General features: G+C 38.3%; 1 protein-coding gene across 2 annotated transcripts in view; it reads left to right on the top strand.

Moving 5' to 3' along the window:
* THADA (THADA armadillo repeat containing) overlaps nt 1-13,296 on the top strand; it is a 338,022-nt gene that overhangs the window by 44,322 nt on the left and 280,404 nt on the right. For both annotated transcript variants that reach the window (XM_045011459.1, XM_045011458.1), the window contains 2 exons: nt 774-931; nt 6,311-6,420. In XM_045011459.1, the coding sequence (XP_044867394.1) occupies nt 774-931; nt 6,311-6,420 (268 nt within the window). The remainder of the gene's footprint in view (nt 1-773; nt 932-6,310; nt 6,421-13,296) is intronic.

The following is a 13,296-nucleotide window of genomic DNA, read 5'->3' as shown; positions in this document are numbered from 1 at the left end:
CAAAGAGCCTCTGCTTTGAAGATTCCATTATTAAAATAATAGGGGATGTTGTGTAATTAATCCACTGGGGCTGGATGAATTGTAAACTTGTTTTCATACTTTTTTTAAAGTCTTTGTTCGTGGTGATACATAATAATACCTAAAAAAAAGTTGTATTATATACAGTTTTTAAAGGTAAAAACCTAAAACTTCCAACTGTCTGGACTCATTTATTTTCATTAGTTTAAAATAGTTATGGATGGGCTGTGCTTTTTTATTTCATGGAAACAGTACTGTAAATACAGTGTTTTGGACTCCCTTTTTATTGTAGTTCATGTGATGAACACTAGATGGGGCCATTGAGTTATAAACATTTATGCTTATAAAAGGTCTCATAAAACTTTGAGTCTAGGTTAAAAACAAATAAGATGTGGTGAATGATAAATTTCTGACTGGTATTGAAGCTTAATTCCAAAACAAAGTAAAACCTACGTTTACTTTTCATCTCAAAGTTGTAGTTATATGTGTGGTTTTATTGTCAATAGAATGGCTTCATTGACCAAAACGAAGGATATCAACCATTTAAAATATCACACTGATTTATTTTTTTTGTCAAATTGTATGCCAAGCACAACAATGTAGTATAGGAATCTCAAGAATGGAAAATTTTGTTCATATTAAAATTATTTTTGTAAGAAGATTAAAGTTAGGAGCACTAATGATGAAACAAATTTCTATTACAATTTATTTAACTGAGTTATATGATATTGCACATATTTTATTTTATTTTTAAGGTAAAGAAGGGCAAACATGTGATGTAACAGCTCAAATGGTACTAGTATGTTGCTGGAGAAGTATGAAGGAGATATCCTTGCTTTTAGGGATGCTGTGTAAACTTCTGCCTTTACAGACTGTGTCTGGATCTTCTGATGGGTTAATAACAGTAGAACAGGTATGAAAGTACTTTCTGCTATAAAATCTTGCATTTCTGGAAGAGGTTTCTAAAAATTTCTGGAGGGGGAAAATATGGAAAAATTGCATTCATTATTTTGTTCTTTATTTTACATTGTTTATTTTTCAATAAATTGATATGCAAAAATAATCAAAACTGTAGGAGTAAGAGGCAAGAAAAAATAGAGTAACAAGTTATTAAATTGTACATAGTTGCTGGAATTAATATTCTGCTAACGAACTCATGAGCTATTCATTCTTGTTCAGTAGTGTTAGGGCCTTTACCAGGTATACGCTACAGCCTTTGACATTCTGTCCAGTGTGAGGCGGTGTTGCACATATTAATTTGGAAATAGGACTTTTACTCTATTTTAGTGAATTAAAGACTCAATGGAATGTCTTTGCTTCCATTTTGAAACATGGAAGTTCAGTCTTAAGTTGAAAATGTTCTTTTCTTGGACTTCATACTCAGTAATTTTGGGGGAAGAATTATGTTGATTGTTTCTGAGTATCATGTTCTGCATAATATGGTTGATTAAAATTATAGACATTTTGTGGGTTGGTCCCTCTTTCAACTGTCCCCCCACCTCCCACCCCACCGTTTTTAAATTGAAAGACCACAAAAGCTAGCACACTGCCTGGGAATGTTCAAGAGGCTTGAGTTCTGTGTTTACTAGAAATTAGGTTACCGCAAGTATTTTATTTGGGAATATTTTGAATTTATTAGATTTCTGTTTTTAATTGATGATCTTTTTCCTTTCCATATGGTTTCAACAAAACCAGTTGCCAACATGGAAAACTGAAATATGTAGCACATACTTCATGTTTAATCTTTTTCAACTGAAAATAAATATTTAGTTTTTCTTAAGGTGTTACCACATTCTAGAACAAAATAAATAACAGTATAGTATGCTGGTGATCTGATTTATTATGCTGTCTCATGTGCAGTGCCTTGGAAATAATGCTAATATTTTTTTATTCACATATTGTCTCCAGCTCATATGTTTGCATCTGGTTAGCAGCTGTGCTTGTACTGTTGCAAAGCTCTGGAGTTTAGATGAGAGAACAGCAATATGTCTCTACTGTTATGTTTCTTAACCTGTTCCAAGTCAAACAGGAATTGGTGTCTTGGAGTTAGTCAGCTCTGGAGCTGGCACTTCCATCTTCACTTGGAAATGCTGCAACAATTAGTGCTTGCTTCATTAGTGTTTGTCAGGGTATTTAGACACAACTCTGATTTTCATAGGTGGCTCTGCTTTCATGCCATATATAAACCAAAATGTCTACGTTTTCTTTTTAAAGAGTAATAAACTGACTTTTCAGTCAAGTGGTTGAATCGTGGAATCTTCATTTACTTAGGATTAGCAGGAAAATACATGTAGACTGATTGAATATATCAGGGGTAGGCAACCTACAGCACGCATGCCGAAGGTGGCACGCGAGTTGATTTTCAGTGGCACTCACGCTGCCTGGGTCCTGGCCACCAGTCCGGGGGAGGTGGGGTCTGCATTTTAATTTAATTTTAAATGAAGCTTCTTAAACATTTTTAAAACCTTATTTACTTTACATACAACAATAGTTTAGTTATATATTATAGACTTATAGAAAGAGACCTTCTAAAAAACATTAAAATGTATTACTGGCATATGAAACCTTAAATTAGAGTGAATAAATGAAGACTCGGCACACCACTTCTGAAAGGTCCCGACCCCTGGACTATATGTAGTATATAAAATTGTTTCTTGTAGCTAGAAAAATGAAACTGTTTCTTTAGTCTAAAAATAATTAATAAAGTTGTATAGTGCCATAGTAGTATTTGGGAATTTTAACTTCAGAACTTGTATTATCCTAATGAATAGACTGTCTTCATGAAAACATCAAACCATTGAAATCCTTTAGTGAATATTCTGTTTGTGTGCATTTTTAGTGTAATAATGTTTGACTTAATTACATAATCTATATAAACAGAAGAAAACATAACTGTAAGCTCCTTTTTATGTAGCAGCACCAGATTGTGGATTTAAACCACTGGCATCATTGGTCCAAAGTAAATGAAAATATTTCTGCCGACTTTTATAGGTTTTGGATCAGACATGTGATGCAATAGACATCCCAGTGAAGAATTCTCACTCAGCGTTCTCCCTGGTGCACTGGGGCAATGTGTGCTGTAATAGTAGCTCCATTGCGCTTGGAAAGGGTGCATACGCTTCTCCCCACATTGGGCCCAACGCTGCTGGCACATGCGGAGCAGGGATGGTTAATGTTCCTGCAGTCACACTAACTTGGAGCAAGATAGCTACTCTTCCCAGTCTGGTGTGGCTGGCCCTGCACCACGATACAAAGGGAAGAGGAAGTTTCCTTGCCCTGGCTGCCCCCATATTGAACTTCCGCTGCTTCTTACTTTATTAGATAAACTGTATTTATTTCCTACATGTTAGTTGTGGAATTAAAAAGCTCTCTTCATATTAAAGAAAATATGCATCTTTCAACAATATAGAATACAAATAAGCCATTTCACTTGTTTTCATGGAAGATGCTGTTTGTGTTAATTGGATCTTGATATCCATTTCCAGTAAGTTATATTACTTGATACCAAGTTCACTCCATTTAAATGGAAGTCCATTTGAAAACTCATGAAAGCAAATTTAATAGCATTGCTCTAAGCCAGGTGTGTAAGACAAGCAGCTAATGGACAAACCACCTGGCACAGCACTACCAATCCTTTTCAGTTTTGATCTGTAATATTCCTTTTTTCCCAGTCCTGGGCCTTTCTTGAGTTTAGACTACTAATTGTGCAAAATGATCTGCGTGGTTTTGTGATGTGGGGAAATAGCAGTGGCAAACTATGATGAGATCAGATTCTTCTCTCACCCGTGTCAGGATTTGAACTTGGAAAGTGGTGCTTTGATGTAAGCACAAAAGTGCTCAGCACTTCAGTTGCTTAGCTTTTCGGTTTCTGTATGAAGAGGGTTGGACTTTCACAGCCAGACCATAGGTCATATGGGAGTCATACCTTTGGGTGAGCAATGGTTATTGGCAGCCAGTCGTGGCTGTCCTGTGTCAGAGCCTCTGCCACTGGCTAATTCTCAGTGCTTTTTTCAGGAGTTCTTTTTCAAGAGCTGGCTGACTGTGTGTCTGTCTATAAAGGGACAGTGTCAGGGAGATGCAGCTCTTGACTGATCCATTCTCTGCAGCTGGTAGTTAGGGATAATGCCCTTTCTCTTCTAATTCATTATTAGCCCAGCTTCATTGGAGTAAGACGTTAGATTCATATGGTGTTCATGCAAGGCCCAGTGGCTGCTTCATACTGTGGCAGGCCTTGGGGCTATGGCTTTGGTCAGGGCTGGGAATGAAGTGGTCCTTGTAGGTTTAGGAAGTGTTAGGGTGCTTTGAATTTGAGAGTCAAAAAGTGAGGAGGCTGACGGCCTGGAGTGGCTGTGGTCTTAATTCTCCTTTCCTCTGCTGCCAGAACAGGTTGCTTTTGGGACATATCTTCAGGGTCCATAAAATTGCCATCACTTGGCCAAAAAAGGTAAATTTTGTCTTTGTGCTCATCGGTGTTTACCATTCACATATGAAACTGAAATACTAAGGATTTAATTTTGCATTCTCTTACTACTGGACTAGTGACTTCAGTGGGATTTTGCTCAGTAGTAAAGACTGTGCCTGCTAGTAAGTACAGGTGTGTTTATATATAAAATGTCAGTATCTGTATCTAGATAGCAGTGTTGCATCTCTTGCAGTCTTTTCATGAGTCTCTGAATGTTTGGTATTAAAATCCTAGAACATGCAGTCAAGTTTCAAGTCCTCCTGGTTATAGAGAAAATCTTGAAAATGTGACTCCTAAAACTTGAAAAGCTAGAGGCAAAGAAAAAGAACTCCAAATGTATTTTTAAAATATCTTGATTTATGACTTTTCAATGCTTGGGATTGCCAATGCTATGTGTGTGAAAAACATTTCAGAAGGGAGAGATTTACATCTGCCTCTGCTTGGAAAGCTAAAATCTTATATGTGCACTAAGATGATATTTGGATTAAAATGCACTCCAGGAGAGAGTTTAGCTCAAATATCTGCAAGTATTGATACCCTTTTCTTCCTGTATCTTAATATATGGATTTCATAATACATGATGAAAAAATATTTAGATTTCCTTTGACTGTAAAAGGGGAAATGTCTTCTGTTGGTGCTAGCTTTTACTTTACCAGAATTTGGATAAAATGCATTATGAAGCAGTAGAAGTGGAAAACTATATGCACCTGGCTTAAGTTCTGTGATAGTATCCTCTGCAGTTTATAAACTGTTACTTTTAGTTATCACTCAAAATGAGTGGGCATAATTTTGTTCCTGAGTTTTATTTGAGCTGCTTGTCAGGTTGAACTTTTGTGAATCGGCATTAAAAATGTATAATCATCTTAGATTTGTCACATGATTCAGTAATCTGCTTTTTGTGTGACTTTAGTAAACAGTCATCATGGAAACTCACTGAGAATAATAGGTAGTACTGACAAAATTTTCTGGTTTTTTTGCAGAATAAAATCCTGGCATTTCTGAAGATGTACTGATGCTTACACACTTGATTTATTAATAGAATTATAGGACATGATGTCAGTGGCATTTATTCTCTGAAGACAACATTTTAGTGTATCTCACATTTTAAGTGTAGTTCTTGTTATACTAAACAGTTAAATGGACAGTGTAGACTATTTTTCAAGCTTCTAAAAGGTTTTTAATGACCACAGATTGTAAAAAAGAAAGTATATTTTCTTACTAAATACAAAACTTTTCATTTCGCAATCTGTTTTTCTTTTGCTGTGAACAAAGCTACCCAATTTAAGAAGTAACATGTTTTGAGATGTAAGGGACCAGCTACTTAAAATATAATAGGAATCCTTTTCTCTTCACAAATACCCTTCCAAATATTTATTTCCATTCATGTTCTTCAGTGTACATTTGTCTCTGCCCTTTGCTAACATCCTGAGTAAAACAGCATGAGAGAATCTTGTTTGTAGCTCAGGAAATCAGTGACTCACATAGGTCACTACAGTCTTCTATAATTTGTTCTGCAGTTAATGACACTGCACTGAGTACAAGAATTGAGTCTAGCATGTTTTATGATAGTTTTCTTATGTTTAAACTAAAATGCCTTTCACCACTTGCGTTCTACTTTTGTATTTTCCTTGCTTTGTTGATAACTATCTGACCTTTTTAACTTGAGAAAATATTGCTGTGTCTCAAATGAGAGGTATAAAGGCATAAGGTGGTATTGACACCGTTGGGGAACACTTGTTTGAAATTTCAGTCTCAAAGTATTTTGTGTAAATAAATGTACTAGTTGTATCAACTCAAATCATGACTTGCATTTTTTATTTTTTTTTCTAGGTTAAAGATATAGGAGACTACTTTAAACATCATCTTTTGCAGTCAAGGCATAGAGGGGCATTTGAATTAGCTTATACTGGCTTTGTGATGCTCACTGAAATACTCTCCAGGTAAAACCCACATATTCCTTATTTTAAAAAAAGTGTGTAACAGTTTTACAAACGATGGCCTTGATTCTGCAACTGACTGTGCAAACAATGCCTTGCACCTTTGTAGAGCTCAATTGATTTCAGTGAGGATTTATATAGCTTCAGGTGTACATCGTTTGGAATTAGTTGCATGATATATGACTGTATGGACTGTTTTATTTTAGTTGTATCCAGGCACTCGAGTTGGAATGGTAAGAGTTAAATGGCTAGTTCTTAAAAGAAAAATAAAACAGACAACTCACCCTTTTCTTAATTTCTGTAGTGCTACCTACTGAAAAATTAATAGGAGCGAATGGGAAAATTGGAGTGAATCCCATGGATCCTGCAGTTTTTAAAATCTGAGAATGAGTGGTAAACTTGCTATATTCAACAAGCAGCTTTATATTTTCCTGGAAATTCTCGTCAATTTTCATTGCATAAACTGTGTATTCTGACTTTTGGAAAATTACCTGAAAATGATTTTTCCCTGTAATTTTATTTTTATACTTTCCTATGAGAACAAAACCAACTGAACTGCCTCTGTGCCTAGGTAAGGGTGGATTTTCCATTATGTGCTTAGAGAATAATTTCACAAAATAGATAGTGAAGTGCTTGCATTGCTGCTTTGAGGGGTAAGTAGGGACAGTATTGAGTTTTTAATGAGACAAACCAAAATGCAAAATCTCCCTTAATGACTATGCTTTTCTGAGCAGCAAAGCTGACAAAAGCCTAAACATTTTGTTGATACTTACTGTATTAAATCCTGTCCCTCTTGAAGTGAATGGGAGTTTTGCCATTGACTTCACTGGAGTCAGGATTTCTTCCCTTGATTTCAAAGGGTCTAACTATTATGCAGATTCACGAGACGAGCTGCTATTTACTTTCTTATATAACCTTTTGTATTAGAGCTGTATCAATTTTAGCTGTGTCGGGGGGAATTTTTTCAGAAAGGAGACTAGTGTAGGCTCAGCCACTGGATGCTGAGGTAGCAGTTCATGGGACCTGCTAAGACGGTTGAAACTCAAGTTTTTCAATAGCATGAAGAGTGTCAACCTACTTGTAGTAATGTGGTTAGTTTTTTCTGCTTATTAGAAAATTGGCACCATTAGCCACCTTTGAGATACAAAACGGGTGATTTAAAGGTAACCAAATTTGATATATAGAGAAAACAATATGTTCAGATAGTTGAGTCTGTGGAAGAACTAAATCCAGTTTCAATGTAGATATCTGTAAAACAAGATAAGAGACTAATCACTGTGGGACCCTGAGACCTCTGGGGCACTTTGGCTTCTCTGCAGGAAACCAATCTTTTATGGAATTCTCTTTTTGAAGATTATTATGGGCTAACGTACAGGCAGGCCTCTGACACATCAGACACATCTCCTTGGTCTGTCCAAAGGTGTCCCTGTGATATTGCCAGCCTTAAACTGTGAATACTAATCCTCATGCAACCTTCCAGCTACATTCTTAGTTCAGAAAATATAATACCACCTTTTATCTTTGTACTTCTCCTGTGTTAGCAAGGGATTATCCACTATCATGGACAACTAGTACATGTTGTGGTGGGCTCCCATCCAGCTAGACAGCTTCCTTAAACAACATCTCATCTATATTATCCCATCAGCTAAGTGAATCCTATCTGGATGGGAATAGGCTTGCACATTTGTACTTGATGTTTCTTAGCATATGCCAGGTTGGGATACAAAAAATTATTCTGCTTTCTGTTGGGTAACAGCTGCTACTTAATATCTATTCCCATAGGTTTAATATCAATATTTACTATTACATCCAAGTCCTTATAAGTCTGCAGAATGAAATATTGGGCCTGGAACAACCTTTCTTTTTTAACTGAAATTAATTAATTACTTCTGATGTCCTCTTTTGCAAGTCTCTGGAGTAATCAAACTCTTTCTCTTTCTTATCTAAATTTGTAACTTTAATTCTGCTTCAGATGAAGCTAACAGTAAAATCAAATTACTGTCCTTAGAACTGAAATGCTAAATGCCGTGTTGTAGCCTTGTTGGTTAATTATAAATGTTTTGAAATTTCTTCAGATATAGAGTTCAGTATTAAACAATCAAACAACGAAATAAATACAAATAGTAGATCTGTATTGAGAGGCTATCTTGTGTGTTGAATATAAGGGGGAATTTGCATAATTTGATTGTATAAGCCACCTTTCTTTTTTAAGGGTCTTCCCCGCTCCTATCAAATTCAAGGGGGATTTGCCATGTGGTATTATTTTTATAATGTCAAGACTTTTGTTAGGTGAATTTGACAGGTAAAAAGACACAGACTATGCTCCAGAATATATGTGATTTTAATAAACTATGCTCTAAATCAGGGGTGGGCAGACTACGGCCCGGGGGCCACATCTGGCCCTCCAGCCTGTTTAATCCAGCCCTTGAGCTCCTGCTGGGGAGTGGGGTCTGGGGCTTGCCCTATTCCCATGCTCCAGCTGGGGAACGAGGTTGGGGGCCACTCCAAGTGCGCGTGTTGAGACTTCCAGAAGCAACAGCATGTTCCCCCCCCCCCCCTCCGGCTCCTATGTTTTGGGGTAGCCATGGGGCTCCGTGTGTTGCCCCTGCCCCAAGCGCCACCCCTGCAGCTCCCATTGGCTGGGAAATGCGGCTAATGGGAGTTGCTGGGGGCGGCGCCTGCAGATGGGCCAGTGCGCAGAGCCGCCTATCTGTACCTCCGCAAAGGAGCTGGAGTGGGGACATGCTGCTGCTTCCAAGAGCTGCTTGAGGTAAGCGCCGCCCGGAGCCTGCACCCCTGATTCCCTCCCACATCCAACCCTCTGCCCCAGCCCTGATCCCTCTCCTGCACCCTGAACTCCTCATTTCTGGCCCAACCCCAGAGCCCGCAGCCCCAGCCAGAGCCCTCACCCCTCCTGCACCCCAACCCCAATTTCACAAGCATTCATGGCCTACATACAATTTCCATACCCAGATGTGGTCCTCAGGCCAAAAAGTTTGCCCACCCCTGCTCTAAATAGATGACAGTGGGCAAAGGGTAGGCGATAGGATGAAACAAAAGGCGATTAATTAGGGATGTCTAGTATGCATCTTTTTAGTTTCACTTATTTTCTAATGCCTTGTGTACTGTTAAACTGGGAGGTACTACTGACTGGATGAATCATAGATTGATGGCTGTGAACTCATTCTTCAGTTAACATCTAAGGATAAGGTAATCACATGACCTCACCTGAAACAAAAGGAGTTTTGAACTGAGTGACTGAAGGTTGCTACAGTTTGTAAGGCATGGGGGAGGGATAGCTCCGTGGCTTGAGCATTGGCTTGCTAAACCGCGGGTTGTGAGTTCAGTCCTTGAGGGGGCCACCTAGGGATCTGGGGCAAAAGATAAGTACTTGGTCCTGCTAGTGAAGGCAGGGGGCTGGACTCGATGACCTTTCAGGGTCCCTTCCAGTTCTAGGAGATAGATATATCTCCATATATATAATTTCATGGAAGGGGCAGTAATCAAAGTATTGTTGGGGGGAAAAATAGTCGTGTGACTGTTCAGTGGGAGTTTATGGGGAGCGTTTGGACTATAGTAAAGGGAGGGTGGTTATGAAGAGGGGCATAAATTGGGTTGGATGATAGCACCCTACTTCTCTTGGCTCCCCTCAGGTGAGGGAGGCATGGCATTCAACAAAACAGCTCTGCCAAGGTACCCCAACCTTCCTGCATCCCCACTACTCTGCACCCCACAGCTCTGCTAGCGAAATTCAAACACCCTTGGTCCGACAGCTCTGCCAGTGCACCCCAATTACCCTCCAGCTCAAGAGCTACCGGTGCACCCTGCCGCTTTGCTAGTGCTCTCCAACCGTACCACAGCCATTGAGTTCCACAGCTCTGCCAGTGTACCCCAACACTGCATGAAAACTATTAATGAATGCTGGAAGATCATTAATTGGGAAAATTGGGAGGGGTCACGGAGATGGGGGCCATCTGTTGGACAGGGGTCAAAGATCTTTCTCTCATACATAAAACTGTCAATATTTTAGAACAGGAATCCTGTCTGTAATTTTGTTTCTGCCGTCTTTCAGCAATGCCCCAATGTGTCCCATTAACTCTCACCTTTACTCTGCCAATGCTGGAGTTGGTGAAATGTACAAGATCTTCACATCCTTTTACAATCCAGGCATTACTGGATATTCTCCAGGCTATCGCTCCTTCAAAATTGGTACTCCCATTAAAGAGGCCATACTGGAGTCCGCCGAAGAATTTGGCGCACACCTGCCACTTGTGCCCCGACTCTTGTTAATCTGAATTTTCTGCTTTCTCAGTCTACCGTGTCAGTTATTCTCTGTAAATCCTCCTTGGTCAGTGCTGTGAAGTCAGTATGGTCTGCTAATCTGAGGTTATGCACAGTCCCACCATATAATGACACTCCTCCAATTTCATCTCTCAGGCTACAGTCATTACTGCTTCCAGTACCAAGTTAAACAAATCTGGTGATAGTATGCATCCTTGTCTCACTCCTACAGTCATTCTGAACCATTCAGTCAGCTTTATGTCAACTGTCACTGCACTCATCAACTTGCTGTGGATGCTTTCTATCAGCTTGATCAACTTTTTGGAGATGCCATACATTCTCATAACTTTTCATAATTCTTTCTGCTCAATGCTATCAAAAATTTATTTGAAGCCTATAAAGTTGTAATAGGTTTGGTTGTGTTCTGTGTACTTTTCCGGTATCTGTCTTATTACAAATAACTGATCTACTGTGCTTCATCCTGATCAAAATTAGGGCTGTCAAGCAATTTAAAAAAATGAATCATGATTAATTTCCTTGTTAATAATAGAATACCATTTATTTAAATATTTTGGGTGTTTTCTGTATTTTCAAATGTATTGATTTCAATTACAACACAGAATACAAAGTGTACAGTGCTCTCTTTATATTCTTTTTTATTACAAATATTTGGACTGTAAAATGATAAAAAAATAGTATTTTTCAATTCAGCTAATACAGTACTGTAGTGCAATCTCTTTATCATGAAAGTTGAACTTACAAATGTAGAACTATGTACAAAAAAAGAATTGCATTCAAAAATAAAACAACGTAAAACTTGAGAGCCTACAAGTCTACTCAGTCCTATTTCTTGTTCAGCCAATTGCTCAGATGAATGAGTTTGTTTATATTTGCAGGAGATAATGCTGCTCGCTTCTTGTTTACAATGTCACTTGAAAGTGAGAATAGGCTTTGGCATGGCACTGTTGTAGCCAGTGTCCAAGATATTTGTGTGCCAGATGCGCTAAAGATTCATATGTCCCTTCATGCTTCAAACACAATTCCAGAGGATGTGTCCATGCTGATGATGGATTCTGTTCGATAATGATCCAAAGCAGTCAGACCGATGCATGTTCATTTTCATCCTCTGAGTCAGATACCACCAGCAGAATGCTGATTTTCTTTTTTGATGGTTCAGGTTCTGTAGTTTCCGCATCAGAGTGTTGCTCTTTTAAGACTTCAGAAAACATGCTTCCCTCCTCAGAGTTCGGTCGCAAATTTAATTAATGCGTTAATTTGTTAACAAGCGTGATCACCATGGAAGCATGTCCTCTGGAATGGTGGCTGAAGCATGAAGGGGCATACAAATGTTTAGCTTATGTGGCACGTAAATACCTTGCAGTGCCGGCTACCAAAGTGCCATGGCAATGCCTTTTTTCACTTTCAGATGACATTGTAAATAAGAAGCAGGTAGCATTATCTCCTGTAAATGTAAATAAAACTTCTTTGTCTTAACGATTGGCTGAAGAAGTAGGACTGAGGGGACTTGTAGGCTCTGAAGTTTTACATTGTTTTATTTTTGTGTAGTTATGTAACAAAAACAAATCTACATTTGTGAGTTGCACTTTAACGATAAAGAGATTGCATTACAGTACTTGTATGAGGTGAACTGAAAATTACTATTTCTTTTATAATTTTTACAGTCCAAATATTTGTAATAAAAATAATATAAAGAGAGCACTGTACACTTTGCATGCTGTGTTGTAATTGAAATCTCTATATTTATTTTAAAATGTAGAAAAACATCCAAATATATTTAATAAATTTCAGTATTTTATTATTTAACAGTGCGATTTAAAACTGATTAATCGCTATTGATTTTTTAAATCGTGATTAATTTTTTTGAGTTAATCGTGTGAGTTAATTGCAATTAATTGACAGCCTTAGTCAAAATCCAGCCTGTTCCTCTGCAGGTGCTGCTGCCACATACCTCTTCGTTCTCCTCTGCAACGTCTTGGTGATTGGTTTTCCTGGTGCACTCAATAAGCTGATTACTCGGTAGCTCTTGCACTCGCTCTTACTGCATTTTTATATGGATTGGTACTATTACCACTTTGCCTCATTCGCTTGGCAGTTGCTGTCTTTTGTAAATCTTGAAGCGCTGGTCTATTACCTTTGCTGTGTGTCCTCACCTGCCTGCAGCAGCTCTGCAGTTATGTTGTCACTTCCGGGTGTCTTTTTTTTCTCTCCAAACTTCTGTCAAGATCTTTATTATTTCTTCTAAGAATTCTGGCCTCTGTTCTCCCTTGTTTCTGCTGGGAAGCTTGTCCAGAACTATTTCATCTACTGTGTTCTGCACATTGCACAGTTCTTCAAAATATTTTTTCCATTGTTTAGTCTTTACTTGTTTGCCGTCAGTTATTTGTCCGCGTTTGCCTTTCGCTGCTGACCTTTTCAGATTTTTTATTCCATTAATTTCTCTGACTTTGTGATACAACCCATGTCACGTTTCTCTTCGCACATTCTTCTTTATGTTGTTTGCTTATCTGGTTATTTTCTTTGTTTTCTGTTTTATCTGTCTGGTCAGACTTGTACTTTGCTCTTAGACTTTCACTCTCC

This window comes from Mauremys mutica, chromosome 3 (genome assembly GCF_020497125.1).
Source record: "Mauremys mutica isolate MM-2020 ecotype Southern chromosome 3, ASM2049712v1, whole genome shotgun sequence".
Classification (NCBI taxonomy): Eukaryota; Metazoa; Chordata; order Testudines; family Geoemydidae; genus Mauremys; species Mauremys mutica.
The sequence above is the reverse complement of the archived record's forward strand: the minus strand, read 5'-3'. Positions and strand labels throughout refer to the sequence as shown.